The sequence below is a fragment of the Scyliorhinus torazame genome, chromosome 15 (genome assembly GCF_047496885.1).
Source record: "Scyliorhinus torazame isolate Kashiwa2021f chromosome 15, sScyTor2.1, whole genome shotgun sequence".
In the NCBI taxonomy this organism is placed as follows: Eukaryota; Metazoa; Chordata; class Chondrichthyes; order Carcharhiniformes; family Scyliorhinidae; genus Scyliorhinus; species Scyliorhinus torazame.
In genome coordinates, this window is record NC_092721.1 from 85,986,840 (window position 1) to 86,006,183 (window position 19,344).

At 45.6% G+C, this 19,344-nt stretch overlaps 1 protein-coding gene across 1 annotated transcript in view; it reads right to left on the reverse strand.

Annotated features, from left to right (window-relative positions):
- The window catches only part of arhgap42a (Rho GTPase activating protein 42a), a 572,455-nt gene that overhangs the window by 166,936 nt on the left and 386,175 nt on the right, over nt 1-19,344 (reverse strand). The window contains exons 9-11 of the mRNA XM_072476376.1: nt 15,218-15,318; nt 13,821-13,927; nt 2,458-2,536 (exon numbers count right to left, since the gene is read on the reverse strand). Of these exons, the coding sequence (XP_072332477.1) occupies nt 2,458-2,536; nt 13,821-13,927; nt 15,218-15,318 (287 nt within the window). The remainder of the gene's footprint in view (nt 1-2,457; nt 2,537-13,820; nt 13,928-15,217; nt 15,319-19,344) is intronic.

A 19,344-nucleotide genomic window follows, 5' to 3' on the forward strand; every position in this document is an offset into this window, starting at 1 on the left:
CCCTTCCTAAAGTTAAGTATTGGCCAGTAGTGGTAGGTTTCGATATAGATTGTAGGATTATTGTGTAAGCATTAATTGTTGTATATAATAAATGACCGTTGATTTCAATCTTACTAAGCGGTGTGCTGACTTATTAATCATAACTTGAGCTTGAACCACGTGGCGGTATCAGAAAGATACCTGGCGACTCGTGAGCAAAGGTGACATAATCAGAGCTAATAAACTAAGGCTAAAAAGAGCAACACACTCATGGGGGTCTCCCAGGGGACCGGAGGCCCCCAGATGCATGACCTTTGGTGAGGATGGCACTGCTGGTGCCACCTGGACACCCTGACAGTGCCAGCCTGGCAGTGCCACCTCGGTGCCAGCCTGGCACTGCCAATGTACCCAGATGGCACTGCCAGCTGTTGGGGGTACTGCAAGGGTGTCACTGGTCATTTTGCATGCAGAAGGGATCGGGCCACGGTGCCCTGTGTGGGTGTGAAGGGGTGCGCCCCCTTCCCACCCCAGAATCCCTTACAGTGATTTAGGACTTAAGGGAGGAGGGGGGGCATGTTGGGGGCTCGAGAGATTGGGATGCCATGAGTGGAACTCGGCAGTGCAGGGAATGGGGCTAAGTGGGGCCTCGATGGAACATTCCCCATTGAGGCCCCCGATCTACCCGGATGGGTGTTAGATAGCAGAGTTTTTCTTGGCCCTCCTAGCGCTGGGAAAGACACGGCTAATTGCACTACGGGACTCTGTCCTCATTCGGGTAGATCGAGCCCAGGATCTTTTCAGAATGACAGAGAAAGTTGAAAGAAGATCTAGTTCACAGTTCATGTCAATATCTTAGATATAGTGTTTAGTTTTGCTAAGATTGTTGTTGTGAAGATATGGTAATTAAAATACTGGTCTTTAGAGACTGCCAGAACAACCAAAGAAAATGGCAGCTCAGAGTTGTCTATATTTGTTTAATAGCATCAAAATAGAAGAGATGGAGCCATAATGCAGCAGGTGGGCCTACATAGCTGGAGAATTGGAGATGGGTCCAGAACTTTCAGGTGCCTGCCAAGTGAAGAGTCGGCTGGGAACACTATCTGCCAACTCCAGCAGGCCCAATGTCATTTCATTCTCTAATGAACACTGAATGACAGAAGGTGGGACTTCAGCCCGTTACCTGCCTTGGAGAGCTGCCGGCTAATCTGATTGGTTGACAGCTCTCTAGTCATTCCAGGAATAGCACTACAGTAGTCATAAGGGACACAGTACCTTGCTGCCTGGAATTAAGTGCCAAGAACCAGAGGAAAGGAAGGTGGTAAGTGCAACAGCCCCCTCTCCCACCCCTCTTCGGCTTCCCACAAGGAATTTAATTTTGGTTCCCCCTCAGCCCCCCAAATCTAGCATTTTCCCGTCAGCCTACAAATCGAGGATGGGCAGAAAAAGGCCCTTAAAATGACCATTAAGCGGTTTAAGTGATTTAATTGGGGCAAGAACGGACTTCCCCTGTGAGGCCTGGTCCCACCCGGAGTATAATCGCAACCAAGTCAGGACTGCAGGATCGTGGAGGCGATTTCATGCATGGAATTTCACAGCCTCCCCTGACCTCCCATCTTAGAAGCCACCGAACGGAGCGTAAAATAATGTCCATGATGTCTACATTAATTGCAATTGAAGTGCAGTCCAAAAGATGTTTTGTTTTGGGAGTCAGAATTAAATTAGGTTTAGGGTTAGGGTTACGTTAAATTAGTTTAAAAGCATTTATTGAATCCTGAAAGGCTATAGTTGTAATGGAGATGGGTGAAGCGTAAAAGGATTCTCTGTTTGCTGAGAGAGTTGGTTGCAGTTTGGACCTCATGTGGTTTGCAGATCACAGGGAAGCCCTTGGAGTTGTTAGCAGGCTACAGGCAGTTCGGGATCAGAGAAGGTCTGGGGAGCTGAGAAAGTGCTGGAAGGTTGCTGGTTCTGTGCCAGGAAGTTAAAGGATTCAAACAGAGAGCTTTACTAGGGCGTGAACGGGCTATTATTTCTGTTTTGTACAGAGCAATGATCATTTCTCTAATGCAAAATCTAAGTAAATGATATGAAGACCCATAACATTGCATCTCAAACCCTTTAGTGTTACCCTTAGATTGAGGAGATTCCCGCACTGCCACCTCAAGTAGATGCCACTTCAACGAACCAAGGATGACATAACTCTGCCTATCACCTCATTTTCCTTTCTCTGTCTTTGGTAGGTGCCCATTTGAAGAAGCACCAAAAAGGACTGAGCCATAAATTCAGCACCAGCCTGTATTGGAGGGAATAAGGAGGGATGGAAACAAGGGGCAGGGAGCCCAGAAAAAGTACCCCCCACAACTGTTCCCAAGATGATCTTCAGAGCATTGATGCTCTGGATTCTGCTACATGTGCAGCATAAAGATGAGTATAACTGTAAGTAGTACAAATGACTATATCTCTTATAAAAAAATCTCATACTGGTTCCTTTCCATCCATTGCTTCTAACCAAAGTTTTCTGTTTGCTTCAGACTGAGCCTGGAGTGTAACGATGCCATGCCTGTAAAAAGAAAAAAAAGACCAAGGAAATTAAAAATACTGAAAATGCTCACAAACATTTATTTTATTGAATTTTCAAATTTTATATCCCAATTACAAAGTATCCCAAGTATCAAACCCAATTACAGCATAACAAAAAGACAACCATATTACCTCTGCCGCAATGATTTTCCTTGTCATCCATTCACCAAAACCTTCCCCAGCAATTTTTCCATTTCCCATATCAATTATTCTCATGTCTGAGATTATCTACCCCTTTATAGGGAAGGGCATCGATGCCTCCATGGATCAAAACCTTTACTTGATTGTCCTCTTCACATCCTTGTGCAGTTGGTCCTGGTCAATTCTCTATTTCTGCTCAGGTACAACAGCTAACACCGCAGCTTCAAATCTAAAGAACACTTTATTAGTGAGTGAACCATAAAAGGCAAGTGGAAAGCACTGCTAATCACATTTAGTTCTGTGATCACTCCTATGGCTATGTCTTCTCACTGCTACTACAGGGGAATAACTCTAGATTTGTCTTGTACACCAATCTCCTCCAAATAATTTCTACCATACACTCCATATTCACCTCCGATGCAAAACACAATGAGCATTTTGGCCCTGTCAACCCTGCAAAATCTGCCTCACTGACATCTGGGCGCTTGACATCTGGGGACTTGTGGCAAAATTGGGTGAGCTGTTTCACAGACTGGGCAAGCAACCTGACAGTCACACCTGTAGTGATCTGTATATCTGCTGGTATGTAAGGGGTTAACATCTGCAAGATAACCACTAGATGGCAGCACTAGATCGATGTATATAAACTGCACTCAAAGGAGATTCCCGCCTCTTTGTATCAGGAGTGACTAGTGAGCAGAGTGTTAGAGATATAGCTCAGTTGGAAAGTGAACAGCACAGGCATTGCTAAAAATGAGGTGTCAACCTGGTGAAGCTACATCACAGAACTATGTGCATGCTATAAACAAAAGCAACATTGAATAGACAGAGCTTAGTGAACCCACAAAGGGTCAGAACTAAGTTCTGCAGTTCTGTCACATCCAGCCATGATTTGTGGTGGACAATTAATCAATTACCTGAAAAAGAATGCTCCACAAATATTCCCATCCTCAATGATGGAGGACCCAAGCACGTTATTGAAAAAGACAGCTGAAGCATTTGCAGCAATCTTCATCCAGAAGTTCTGAGTAGATGTTCCATCTTGACCATCTCCAGAAGTCACCATCGCAGATGTCAGTTTTCATCAATTCAATTCACTCTACATAATAGGCTGGAGTGTCCCCTTCGTGATGCCGGAAGTAAGAATTTTGATCGGGGGCAGAATTGCGCAAAATGGAAAAAAATCCATTTTGCATCTGGCGCAGATTTTGACTCCATGCTCTGATCCCTCGCTGGCGAAGATATTGACGTTTGCACCCCATGTCGGCTGTCTCCATCCCTCTGCGATACTTCGCTCCTCTTAGCCATAATTCTTGTGGCACAAATTAGTGCAAGTGTTTATAACAGGGACTGGGCGCCATGGCTGCAGTGGGGGGGAGGGGGAGGCTACAAAAACTCTGGAAAAGCCTCAAACATTGTCAGGCTTGCTGGGGATGGGGCGGGGGGGGGGGGGGGGTGGCTCCCCATGCTGGGAACAGTAGAGGGGAACAATTTGGTGTTAAGTCTGTGGACTCTCGGTGTCCCCTTGGGATCAGGGTGGTCTGGCTTAGACCACCATTGCAGCAGTTTGTGATTTAAATGTACCTCTTTGATGCTTACAGGCTCCTGGCTGCTCACACTACACCCTCATACCCCAGCTGTGTCATCGAGGGGAAATGTCAAGCTCAAACAGTGGCCCACCATGTGTTGGCACTCCTCAGGAGCGCTGTCCCATTGCAAAGTAAGCAGGGGATCAGCAGAGCTCACCCCAACCAAAGGACACCTGCATCGTGCCCTTTGGAAACATCCCTATTTCTTTGCCCCACTCATGGCAGAGGCTTCACAACAGACTCCCACCGCTCAGGATCACCATCTGTCGCCTCCTGGTGTGGATGGCAGCTCTGACAGCATCTGCCACCTCCGATACTCGGCACTTTTCAAGAGGACAGGTTTGAGTCTGCTGCCTACCCTAGGGAAGAGGGTGCCCCTCCTCTCTAGCATGGAGCTGTGGGTCCACATCGGATTCCAGAAATCAGGGGGGCAGCTCTTCTGTGAGTTATCTTCGTGGCTGCAGTGAATGTGTGGTGAGTGGAGCTCTTAAAAACACTCCAGCTGTCAGGCTCTTTGGCACTAATTCCGGCCCCAGCGGTTACAACACCCGCTGGGCCTGGAATTGCTCTCAATTCTCACCGGTGGATTGATGGCCAATTTGCATGTCCTGACTCACTTACCAAATAGCGCCCCCAAAAGAAGAGGGAATCGCCTGCTAATCAGTCCTGATGGGAACACTTAGGACGGGATTCTCCATTGCCTGATGCCGATATCGTAATTGGAGATCGGGCAGAAGATTCCGGTTTACGACCGAATCGAGATGGCGCCTGTTTTCAGATGCTCCGCCCCCTTCAAAACTGCATCATCGAGGAATACGCCGCACGCCATTGGGACGGCCTCAGGGCGTTACCTGAAGGCCCTCCCCTGATGCTCTGCCCCGATGGGCCGAATTACCGATGGCGCGGGACACGTGTGATTTCAATTTTTGTGAACCCGGCGTGGCGGCTGCGGGCTGTGTCCAGCGCCGCCACAGTCTGGGTGGAGCCATGCTGTTAGCAGGGGGTGGCAAGGAGGTGTCGGGGGGGGCACTATCTGCCTGGTCGGGGCCGAGCGCAGCTGGCGCCATGTTGTACGGAGTGGCCGCTGCATGTCATTGCCGTGCACATGCACGGCCACGGACCCGGCAATTCTCCAGGTGTTTATATCGGGCAGGCCGTGCATTTTACGTGGCGCAGTTGCTAGCCCCTCACCGGTTGGAACATTGGTGCTGGGGTCTCAACAACTTTTTCGGCGTAAAACCAGTCACTTCCTCCGGGCATAGCCTCAAAATCAGAGAATCCAGCCCTTAGTCTCCCAAGCGGAGAATCCCGGCCAAAATCAAGAAATGACTAAAGGCACTGAATAATGCAAAGGCTATGGGATCTGCAACATTCCAGCAACAGCACTGAAGACTTGTGCTCAAGAACTAGCAATGCCCTTCGCCAAGCTGTTCCAGTACAGCTACTACACTGGCATCTGCTGGGCAATGTGGAATGTTGCCCAGTAATGATCTGCCCACAATAAGCAAAACAAATCCAATCCAATTACCACTCCATCAGTCTACTCTCGTTCATCAGTAACTTGATTGAGGAGTCATTGCCAGAGCAGTAAAGTGGCACTTACTCAGCAATAACCTGCTCACTGATGCAGTTTGGGTTTCATCAGGGTCATTCAGCTTCATTGTAGACTCAGTCCAAACATGGACAAAAGAGCTGACCTCAAGAGGTGAAGATGACTGCCCTTGACAACAAAGCAATGTTTGACCAAGTGTGGCATCATGGAGTTCCAGCAAAACTGAAGCCAATAAGAATCGGGGGAATATTCTCCAATGGTTGGAATCATACCTGGCACAAAGGAAGATGGTTGTGGTTGTTCGAGTCAATCATCTTAGTCCCAAAACATCACTGCAGGCGCTTCTGAGGATAGCCTACCATCTTCAGCTGCTTCAATGATCTTCCCTCCATCACAAGGACAGAGATAAGACTGTTTGCTGATGATTATACACTGTTCAGCACGAATCGTAACTCCTCAGATACTGAAGCAATCAGTGTCCATATGCAGCGAGACCAACATTGAGGCTTGGGCTGATAAAACAGCAAGTAACGTTCGTGCTCTGTAACTGTCAGGCAATTGTCATCTCCAACAAGAGAGAATCCAACCATCTCCCCATGGCATTCAATGACATTACCATTGCTACATTCCTTGCTATCAACATCAAAGGGGCTACCACTTATCAGAAATTAAACTGCAGAGTCATATAAATAGTGTGGCAAAAAGAGCAAGTCAGAGGCTGGGAATTCTGTGAAGAGTAATGCACTTGCTGACTTCCCAAAGCCTGTTCAACAAGGCTCAAGTCAGTAGTGTGATGGAATTCTCGATGATTACAATTCCAACAACAGTCAAGAAGCTTGACAGCATTCAGGACACAGCAGCCCACTTTATTGGCACCCCATGCATCAACTTCCAACATTCAATCCCTCCATCGTGACAGCAGTGTGTACTATCTACCAGATGCATTGCAGCAATTCATCCAGACTCCTTCAAAAGCACCTTCCAAACCTGCAACCTCTAGATGGACAAGGGCCGCAAATGATTGGGAATACCACCACCTACATGTTCCCCTATAAACCACACACTGTCCTAATTTGGAACAAAATCACCGTTTCCTCATTGTCACTGGGTCAAAATCCTGGAAGTCCCTCTAGAACAGCACTATGTGTGTACCTACAACAACTAAGACTGCAACAATTTAAGAGGGAAGCTCACCACCATATTCACAAGAGCAATTAGGGATGGCGAATAAAAGTGATGCCCACGCCCATGAAAGGATAATAAAAAATAATTGTCTAAAATCAAGGGTATCTATCCTTCTGCCCCTGGCCCTTCTTCCTTTCAGCGACCCCCTCCTTCTCCTTAAGACATCCATCCTCTATTATTTCATAGACCCCCCTCTCCCACCCTACCGCATCAGCAGTTACTAATCTTATTCATGAGGACTCCTTTGGCTCTTCCCATCCATGTTGTTTACCACTCAACATCACTTTCCCAGTCCTAGATCAACAAAGGACATTTGGTGATGTGATGTTATGTGAACTTCCAGAAAACTATGGAGAATGTCTTACACTCCAGGGCAAACTGAAGCGGCACAGAATTAAGCGAAAAGCAGTTTATTCAAAGTGTTTGGAAGTAGGTCGTGGTGTCACACAGCATTCCACTCTGGGATCTCTTCCATTCACTGTGTACATGGGCAGCACGGCAGCACAGTGGGTATCACTGTTGCTTTACAGCTCCAGGGTCCCAGGTTCGATTCCCGGCTTGGGTCACTGTCTGTGCGGAGTCTGCACGTTCTTCCTGTGTCTGTGTGGGTTTCCTCCGTGTGCTCCGGTTTCCTCACACAAGTCCCGAAAGCCATTCTGTTAGGTAATTTGGACATTCTGAATTCTCCCTCTGTGTACCCGAACAGGCGCCAGAACGTGGTGACTAGGGGATTTTCACAGTAACTTCATTGCAGTGTAAAAAATGTAAGCCTACTTGTGACAATAAAGATTATTATTATATCAATGATTTGGATATGCGGCTAGTTAGTGTTCAAATTTAACATATTGTTAAAATGCGAAGTACAGCAAATAACTTTGAAAACTGAAAAGGGCTATTGATAAGATAGAGGAATGAGCCAATGTAATTCAATGTGAGTATGTTATTTTTATATACACTTTGATTAAAAACAGGTTATAAATATGATTCAAATAGGGGAAGGCTTGGTGATATGTAAGAGCAGAAGTATTTGGGGAGACACATTTGTAAAATAGCAAAAACAGCACAAGTGGAATAGGCCATCAAAAAGCAAAAGGAATGTTTGATTCTTCAAGAAATGTAGAATATAAAAGTGATGATGAATATACCCTAGTAACGCTATATCTAGAGTACTGATTCAGATTTGGACTTCATATTTCAGGAGTCTACTCTGTATCATCAGCAAAGTGATGGAAAGAATCATCAACAGTGCTATCAAGCGGCACTTTCTCAGAAATAACCTGCTCACGGATGCTCAGTTTGGGTTCTGCCAGGGTCACTCAGCTCCTGATCTCATTACATTCTCGGTTCAAACATGGACAAAAGAGCTGAATGCCATTGGTGAGATGAGAGTGACTGCTCTTGACATCAAGGCAGCATTTGACCGAGTATGACATCAAGGAGCCCAGCTAAACTGGAGTCAATGGGAATCAGGGCGAAAACTCATCGCTAGTTGGAGTCATACCTGGCACAAAGGAAGATGGTTGTGGTGGTTTGGAGGTCTCAGCTCCAGGATATCACTTCAGGAGTTCCTCAAGGTAGTGTCCTAGGCCCAACAGTCTTCAGCTGGTTCATCAATGACTTCCCTTCCATCATAAGATCAGAAATGGGAATGTTCGCAGATGACTGCACAATATTTAGCACCATTCGCGATCCCTCAGATAATGAAGTAGTCTATGTCCAAATGTAGCAAGACCTAGACAATATCCAGGCTTGAACTAACAAGTGGCAAGTAACAGTCGCGCCACACAGTTGCCAGGCAATGACCGTCTCCTACAAGAGAGGATCTAACCATCGCCCCTTGACATGTAATGGTATTACCATCGTTGAATCCCCCACAATCAACATCCTGGGGGTTACCATTGACAGAAACAAAACTGGACTAAATATATTAATGCTCCCAGGGCAGGAGAAAGGCTAGGAATTCTACTGCAAGCAACTCACCTCCTGACCCCCCAAAGCCTGTCCACCACCTACAAGTCACAAGTCAGGAGTGTGATGAAATACTCCCCACTCGCCTGAATGAGTGCAGCTCCAACAATACTCAAGAAGTCCGACACCATCCAAGACAAAGCTCCCCCTTCACAAACATTCAAACCTTCCACAATAGATGAAAATTGGTAGCGGTGTGTACCATCTGAAAGATGCACTTCAGTAACTCGTCAAGATTCCTTAGCACCTCCCAAACCCACAACTGGATATCTAGTAAGGCAAGAGCAGCAGATACGCAGGAACCCCACCAACTGGTGGTTCCCCACCAAGTGATTTGGGAATATATCACTGTTCCTTCACTGTCGCTGGGTCAAAATCCTGGTACTCCCTCCCCAACAGCACAGTGGGTGTACCTACACCTCAAGACTGAAGCTTTTCAAGAAGGCAGCTCACCACCATCTTCTGAAAGGCAACTAGGAATGTGAAATAAATGCTGATCTAACCAACGACCGATGATTTAAAAATCCTATGCTGGGGAGATTGCAAGTTACGACCAAAATTCTCTTTCCTTGTTCTTCCTACGGAATGTATTAGTTCACACTTCCTTAAATTAAGTTTCACATGTACTTGTCCATTCCATCTGCCTTTTTATATTCTCTTGAAGTTTACCACTATCCTCACAGTTCACAATACGTCTAGGTTTTGGGTTATCTGCAGTTTTGAAACTGTTTCTGCACACTCAAGCCTAGGTGATTAATTTATATCAAGAAAGATAATGGTCCTAATCCCCACCCTGGGGAATCCTACCATATTCGTTCCCCCAATCCAAAAGCAACCATCACAACGGTGTTCTGTACCCTGTCAGTCAGTCCACATTATATCCATGCTGATCCTGTCCAACTCAACTTTGTGAACAAACCTGTAATTTTGCACTTTATCAAACACCTTTGGAAATCCATGTGCACCATATCAACCATATTACCTTCAAAATACCTGAAGTCAGTGTCCTCTGGCTTTTGACCCTTCCACCAATGGGAGACAATTCTCCCCGCACCCCAATCTACTGTCAAGACCCCTCCCTCATTATTTTGAACACTTCTATTAAATTCCCTCTCTATAACTTCTTGGAAAAATTCAATCAAATTGTTGAAACACAGTTTACTTTTAAATTAATCCACATTGATTCAAGTGTGTGTTAATATTGTTCCAGGTCACCATTTCTTTTTTTTTAATAAATTTAGAGTACCCAATTTATTTTTCCAATTGGGTGATTTAGCATGGCCAATCCACCTACCCTGCACATCTTTTGGGTTGTGGGGGTGAAACCCACGCAAACACGGGGAGAATGTGCAAACTCCACACGGACAGTGACCCAGAGTCGGGATTGAACCTGGGACCTTGGCGCCGTGAGGCAGCAGGGCTAACCCACTGCACCACCGTGTTGCCCCAGGTCATCATTTCTAAACTTTCTCCCATCACTGAGGTTAAAATAACTTACTGGCCTGTAGTTGCTGGGCTTATCCTGACAAATCTTTCTAAACAAGAGTTGCAATTCGCTAGTCCTCTGGCACCATGCCTGTATCAAAGCAGCACTGGATGATTTTGGCCAGCACCACTGCAATTTCTACTGTTTCTTTCCTCAGTATCATTGGATGCATCACCTTGGGTCCTGATGACTCATTAACTTTACATGCAATCAGCCTAATAACTCTTGAGCGATTATTAGTCTATCCAATGTTTTAACTACCTTCTCTTTCACTACAACTTGGCAGCATCTTCATCATCGAGAAAGGCAGATGCAAAGTACTCATTTCGTGTCACAGCCATGCCCTCTGCCTCCATGCATAAATCCCCATTTTGATCATGAAACACACCTATTCCTACAATAACCACCTTTTAACTATTTAAATGCCTGTAGAATGTTAATGTTCGATACTTTACATGTGTAATTAAAAGCAGCTGCCACCAATTGGGGAAATATTAGGGATTTATTGCAGGTGTATCTAAATCATTTCACACTGAGTGATGGGGGGGGGGGACCAAGAGGAATCTGTGCCTGTACTCAGGGTCTTGGAAATAAATCTAGATTAAGGAAAAAACTGGTTTCAGACTCATCCTTTCAACGTGTGACCAACATGGTAGCAGAGGATGAACACTGAGCTTTGATGGTTGGATGTTGAATGAAAAGTTTTTTGCCTCTGGGAAAGGAAAAATATACTACTCCGGGCAATCTCTGGTACCGAATGGCTGAGACCCAATGTAATATCTCAATCTTTGATCGTCTCCGGTTCTTTTTTCCACCTGCTGCGGGACTGGAAATTCCCACCCCAAATCAATGGACCTTTTGCTGATCCATCAAACTTTCCATCCCACCCGCGATGAATCCGCCACTGGTGGGACTGGAAATTCCTGGCCATGGCAATGGAAAATGAGTTGGTACTGGACTAAGAACACCAATGAAACGTTCGACAGATAATGGAGGAGCATTTGCAAATGATAAACTTGGGACATGGGTGAGAATTTGAATACTATAGTCATGAACACTGTGGCTGAGAACCTGTTCAGTAATGGTTTACATGAGAGGAATTGTGCAATAATTGACAAAATATTGCATAAGATGTTGGCCAACCACCAAATTGCAAGTTGTAAATGGCATTGAAAGTTGCCATTGTCCCAGAGGGCCATAGGTGGCGGCTTTCCCCTTTGAGAAAGAGAGCTGATTGGTGGTTATTTAACCTGAGGGTTACCACAGCTAAGGCGAGGGAAAAGGTTGAGATGGGCTCCATGGTAACTCTGATAAGGACACGAGAGTCCATGCCGAGTAAAATAAGAACAAAGTTTTATTTACACAAACGATTTATACACTACCAGGTTCCTCTTTGGGAACAAAGTTTTATTTACACAAACGATTTATACACTACCAGGTTCCTCTTTGGTCGGTGCTTAACTAGGCGACCTTATATACATTGGTTAATTAAGATACCCTGCCCCTTGCGGTGGAGCTCTTACTCCACAAGGAGATCCTGGAAGACAAGCATTCCCACCCTGTAGGTCCTGTGTGGGATATTACATTTCCCCCTCCCCCCCCCCCCCAACACCACAAAGTCCAAAGACCCCCTTGATGAGCGATGAAGCTGAGAACGAGAAGCAGGGGGAGGACATTGGAGTCTCTGGTAAGTTACCATGGAGCTGATGCACCAAATCAGTCAGCATATACCGATGTCATCTGTAGCAAGAATGTCGTGGCACACAATCATCAGGAGGCAGTTGAACTACGGAGTTGACAGCCAAGACCTCAGAGGTCTGTATCCCCATTTTGGAATCCAAACCTTGCCACCAGATGTAGCTCCTCGCCAGCATCATAATTTTGGATACTCTGGAATGTCCGTTGTGAAGGTCCTTCTACATGACAGCCTATCCTTTCACTGACACAACAACGATGGTGCTCCACACGAGGATGCCGTCCTTCACGGTCAACTCTGACAATTTGGACGAGAAAGCTTTCAACCCCTCTGGTAGCTGCCACTGTATAGCGCCAAATGTCACAACTTGACAAGAACAAGGTTGGTTTGCATCCAGTCACGAACACATGAGGCAGTGACAGGCAACGAGATTCAGTTCAGCAATCACTTTGTCCACTGTAAGAAGGTTCATGGATTCTATCTGCAGGGGAAGATGGCATAATGCATCAGCATGCGCAATCTGGATCCCTGGGCAGTGCTCGAAAGAGTATTCGCAAGCAGCCAATAACAGAGCCCAGCACTGAATCCGTGCAGATGCTACTGGTGGAATCACCTTGTCTTCACGGAAGAGGCCTGACATTGGTTTGTGATCGGTGACAATAAAAAAAATGGCAGCCATGGATGTATTGATGAAATCGCTTGACACCGAATACAGCCACCAGGACTTCTTCTTCGATCTAGGGACCTGGGTTCGAATCCTGCCATGGCAGATTGTGAAATTTGAATTCAATAAAATAATCTGGAATTAAAAGTCTAAAGATTACCAGGACACCATTGTCGATTGCCTTAAAAACTCATCTGGTTCATTAATGTCCTTTAGGGGAGGAAATCTGTCGCCCTCACCTGGTCTGGCCTGCATGTGACTCCAGACCCATAGCAATGTGGTTGACTCATAAATGCTCACAGGGATGGGCAATGAATGCCTGTCAAGCCAGCAACGCCCACATCCCATGAATGAATTTTTTAAAAATAGATATATTCTTGGCTAACGTACTAAAATACCCCTGTCCCAGGGAAAACATTGCTTGTTTGACATAACCTGGTATGAGGTGGCATGAATGGGGTGTGCGAGTGTGTGGGGGAATGTGGGACTTTGAGGGGTGAGGCTAGAAGACTTTCTTTTTAATTGTGACTGGGTTAAAGTCTTACTGCATCAAGGTGGGCCTTTTAAAATGCCCGCCTCGGCACATAGCAGCCCCTTTAACTACCTATAACCTATTTCCTGGATCAGCTCTAGCCCGAAACCGTCCCAGCATTGAAGATCCCTTATTTCCCTGCACATAATCCAGAGGAGGGTGCGGAAAGCCTGGAATTTTACCAACTCGTGCTACCCGCTGCAAAGATGAAAATCCAGGCCTTGATCCACTTTTCTTTTTCAACATTTAAGAATAGGTTAGATAGGTGTTGAAGGAAAGGTGGATAAAAGGAATATAAGAACAAGATACATGCAATAAGAATTACTGCTCACGTGCAGGACAAATACCAATATGGACTGCTTGAACTGAATTTTTTCTTCCATGCAATAAAACTTACACCTATTATACCTATTGACCTTAAGTAGTCAGAAAGAGTATACATTTAACTCACCTTTCCACGACTTCTATATCAAAACAAAAGCGTTTATCAATTGAGTCCGTCTTCCTTCGAATGCAAAATTTCAGTTTGAACATTTCTGAAGCTGTTACAAGGCCATTCTATTTAATTGCAAATAAATAAGTCAGACATGTTCATGGTAAATACAACACACATTCAGACAAGCAACTCTATGGCAGATCGACTGAGGTAAATCAATATGTCAACAGAAAAGGAATTGATTGTTCTTGTCTTTTCTATGTATAACAGCTTCTACAATCCTAATTCTGTTGAAAGGATTAATACAAACACTTATTACACCAACTACTAATAATAGGTCAAAAGAAATTACTCAACCAAACAACTCATTTGCAATGTTGTTATTACAAGTACTTGCATTTATATAGCATACTTAACATCGTAAAAAGCATGTTACCAAACAAAATTTGATGTTAAGCCACACAAAGAGGTTTAAGGACAACTGGCCAAAAGTTTGATCTATTTGAAAGGAGCAACTTAAATGTGGAGAGTGGTTGAGAGGCAGGGGTTTACAGAGGGATTTCCAAAGCTGTGGGCCCAGGCCACTGAAGGCACAACCACCAACCATGGGGTGATGAAATTTAGGGATGTGCAAGAGCAGTGATCTTGAAGAGCTGCTGGGAGGCCAATTAGGAGAGCATAAGAATCAGACTGAGATATCAAAAGCTTGGAAGAGGATTTTAACAGCAGATGAACTGAGGCAGGGGTAGGGACAAGCGATTCTTTGGAAGTGTTAAGTTGATGCTCTTGGTGATGGAGAATATATGGGGCCAGATGCTGAATTCAGGGTCAAATAATATGCAAATGATCTGGTTGAGTCTTAAGACAATGGCCCAGGAAAGGGATCAATTTATTGGCTAGGGAACGCATTTTGTGGCAGGGGTTAAAGAAATTGGCTTAGGTATTCTCAATATTTAATAGGTAAAGCAACTGCTCATAAATTACTTGTGGGATAAGCAGTATGACAAATCAGGAGCTGAAAAAGGTATTGGTCACATATAGCAAGGTACTGCCGGTGCACATCTTGAACATGATCTGTGTTTTCAGATGATGTTGCTGAGGTATAGCATGTGGATGAGAAATACGAGTGGGTGATCCTTGGAAGACTCCAGAGATAGTGGGAAGAAAGCCATTGCAAGTGATGCTGGCTACAACTGGATAGATGTAGAGGGATAGGTTACTATGATCATGGTTGCATAAGCTGTAAATTGTGCCTTTCAAAGGGGCCATTTCAGTGCCATGGTGGGGTGGAAAACTGATTCGAGTTGTTCAAAATTAACATTTACGAAAAAGATGGGCATGGATTATCTTTCGATAATGTAAGCGAAAAGTAAATTTTTTGTCACTTATATGAGATAAAATTTTGAATTTACCAATTTCCCCCCTGACTTTGGTTCACATAAAGTCATTGAAAATGTCTTTGTTGCTTTTTCGTAGGTACAGTAGTGTTTTATCCATGCAAACCCAAGGGGTCCTAAAAAAGAAAGAACAGCTGTTATACAGCTTACATATAACGATGCAATGCCAGTAAGAGTGTAAATACAGCAAGGCCTGGATTTTTATTCCCGGGTCGGGAGCGCAGTCAGGACATCTCCCGACTTGGCTAACGCAATCTGGGAGAAATGCCCCAGTTGTTGAGATTTTTGTTCCAGGGCGGCGGAGTCTCTGGGAGTTTGGCCAGACAGCCCTGGAACAAGTGGAGGCTGCTGGGCTTGGAGATGGGCTGGGCTTGGTGCTCTGGCACATATTGCCCCATCCATAGCCCCTCCTTGGCAATCTGTTCCTCTCTACCCACCCCAATGGACTGTTATTTTCTTTATGTTAACCTGTACCTCTCTGCCCACACTCCATGGTTCCTCATTCTCCCCATGCCCTTCTGCTCCACCCACCCCCCCTCCAGGGCCCTTTGTAGCCCACTGATCAATGCATGCCAACCCATGACCCCCTCACCCCCCTCCCCCACCACCCGTTGCCCATACACCTACATGCCAGCTCACCCAGTATCCACCTTGGGCAGACCATGCTGAGATGAAATAATATAAAGTTCGAAGTGTCCATTGTAGACTTCATGGGCGAAATTCTCCAGTATCGGCGCGATGTCCGCCGACTGGCACCCAAAACGGCGCAAATCAGTCGGGCATCGCGCCGCCCCAAAGGTGCGGAATGCTCTGCATCTTTGGGGGCCGAGCCCCAACCTTAAGGGGCTAGGCCGGCGGCGGAGGAATTTCCGCCCCGCCAGCTGGCGGAAAAGGCCTTTGGTGCCCCTTCCAGCTGGCGCGGAAATGACATCTCCGGGTGGCGCATGCGCGGGAGCGGGAGCGGCCGCTGACGGCATTCCCGCGCATGCGCAGTGGAGGGAGTCTCTTCTGCCTCCGCCATGGTGGAGACCGTGGCGAAGGCGGAAGGGAAAGAGTGCCCCCACGGCACAGGCCCACCCGCGGATCGGTGGACCCCGATCGCGGGCCAGGCCACCGTGGGGGCACTCCCCGGGGCCAGATCGCCCCGCGCCCCCCCCAGGACCCCGGAGCCTGCCCGCGCCGCCTTGTCCCACCGGTAAGGTAGGTGCTTTAATCTACGCCGGCGGGACAGGCATTTTAGCGGCGGGACTTCGGCCCATCCGGGCCGGAAAATCGCGGGAGGGGCCCACCAACCGGCGCGCCGCGATTCGCGCCCCCGCCGAATATCCGGTGCCGGAGAATTCAGCAACCGGCGGGGGCAGGATTTACGCCAGCCCCCGGCGATTCTCCAACCCAGAGGGGGGTCGGAGAATCTCGCCCCATAATTTTTTTAAATCACTCATTCATTAAAAAGTAATTTACTACATCGACATTCAAATACATAATCGCAATCGGAACCAACATTTAATTCATACAAATTAGCAACAGGAGTAGGCTCTCAAGCTTCCTGTACCATTCAATTAGATCATGGCTAATCTGAATGTAACGTCAACCCTACATTCCTGCCAACACCGATAATCTTTCATCCCCTAGCTCTGTCATAAAAATATTCAAAGACTCTGCTTCACTGCCTTTTGAGGAAGAGTGTCCCAGAGGCACAAGGCCCTCTTGAGAAAAAACATTTCACCTCCTCTCAGACTTAAATGAGTGACCCTTATTTTTAAACAGTGACCCCTAGTTCTATATCCTCTGACAATAAGAGACATCCTCTTCATGTATACCTTGCTAATATGCCTCAGGATCTGAAAGATTTTGATCAAGTCGTCTCTTACTCTTCTAAACTCTAGTGGATACACATCTAACTTCTCCAACCTATCCTCAAACGACAATCCATCCATTCTTGTTATTAATCCAGAAAAACTCCTCTGAATTGCTTCTAAAGCATTAACATATTTCCTTAAATAAGGAGACCAATGCTGTACAAAATTCAACTACATAATTTTATTATTTAATTTTAAACAAACATGCATTGGAATAGATAGTCCCAATTAAAGAGTCTATAACTACTTGGAACTGTAAGTCAAATTGTAAAATGTCAGACACCCTATTGTGATAATTAAGGTTTGTGAAATCAGTTATGTAATGGCAGCGCTCAGGCTTATGCCAACAGAGTGAAATAGAAAGAAATTATTTTTAAAAACACTCCAGATATATTTTTCAGATTTAAAGGGTGGGAATTTTAAATGTCTTTACAGTTTGACAGCATCTTTTGACAGTCCATTTGAGCACGTTTGATAGTTTATTTTGACACTTTTGACAGTTCCAATTAATTTGAAGTTAATGAGTTTATGCACATTTACACATATTTATGCCTATTTTTAACAATTCCAAAGGACACCTGACCTCCCCAAAGGTGTTCTGTGGTAAATTCAACAGGGATACCCTGAAGCTCCAAAAGGGTGCCCCAACTATCCAAAGGATGCCACAAAATTCAGACCTGCTCCTACAGGTCTAGCCTGCATACATTAGGTTTCACACTTGGATCAACAAAATTAGACACGAGTGGAGGCAGCTTCTGTTTCATATGGCAGCTGCCACCCCGAAACATGCATGTGCAAATCCTGACGCGGGCCCCTACAAAAATGGTAGGTGCTGCGTTCAAGGGCAAAACCTCCAAATTATGGCCTCCTCCACCATTTTCACAACTGAGAGGTTCTCTGTCATTGCAAAAATCCAGGCCCAAATTTAAAAATAATACAGCACTTGCTTGAAGACCAAACTGGAAAAAGGGATAAGTGGAGAAGGATAATGAAATAAAAGACCCAGCCCCGGGGTGGAATTTGTACATTCTCCCTGTGTCTGTGTGGGTTTCCTCTGGGAGTTCCGATTTCCCCCCACAAGTCCTGAAAGACGTGATGTTCGGTGATTTGGACATTCTAAATTCTCCCTCAGTGTACCCAAACAGGCGCCGGAATGTGGCAACTAGGGGATTTACACAGTATCTTTATTGCAATGTTTTCATTTAAATTTAGAGTGCCCAATTCATTTTTTCCAATTAAAGGGCAATTTAGCGTGGCCAATCCACCTAACCTCCATATTTTTGGGTTGTGGGGGCGAAACCCATGCAAACACGGGGAGAACGTGCAAACTCCACACGGATGGTGACCCAGAGTCGGCATCAAACCTGGGACCTCGGCGCCCATGCTGCCCTTATTGCAGTGTTAATGTAAGCCTACTTGTGACACGAATAAAGATTATTATTAAATGCATCAATGACTGCTGCTAGGGCAGCAGGCATTCACCTGCACGATATGCTGAGCATAACCACATACCAATTACCCATTCCGGGAGTGAGTCCTTTGTGGTTCGTGTACATTTATGCAGTCAGATGCAGTGCCTGTAAAACCATGTATGTGTAGTCAATCACACTCTGCACATACAAACATACAAAATAGGAGCAGAAGTATGCTATTCAATCCCTCAAGTCTGCACCGCCATTCAATAAGTTCATGGATGATCTGTTTGTGTTCCAAATTTCATATTCCCATCCATTCCCTTCTGCACTATGGGGAGAGCACGCTATCCTGACAAAGCAATACCTGCTTTTCTCTGGTCAGAGAGAACACAATGTACTTCTCTCCCTCAGCATAAAGAGGGAGAATTTCCTCCCTAATACAGATGTGGATGGCAAACTGAGAATGTTACATATTTTGCATGTCCGAACTGGAAGCATCCTGATTTGAAGGAGGTCTAGGCCATGGTCATCTTCATCGCCCTTAGCAGCACTGTCCTTGCTTATCTTTGAGGTTGTAGGTAAGAAAAGTGCTCCCAGAAGATCCAAGGTTGGTAAGGCCCATTGATGAGTGCTCTCCTCCCCCTCCTCTCTCTCTAAACAGCCTATTCTCTTCCATGCTGCTTCTGCACAATCTTTTTCTCAAGCTGAAGATCAATGAGGATGGTTATTCTGTATTTGTGACTGGGAGCGAGTGATGTCAACAGTACTCTTGAAGTCAGAATCCCAATATGCAGCACCATCTTGACTTTAAGCAACTTTGGAAATCACCAAGCACTTCTGCTGGCTCAGTCAGAGCCACTAGAAATTA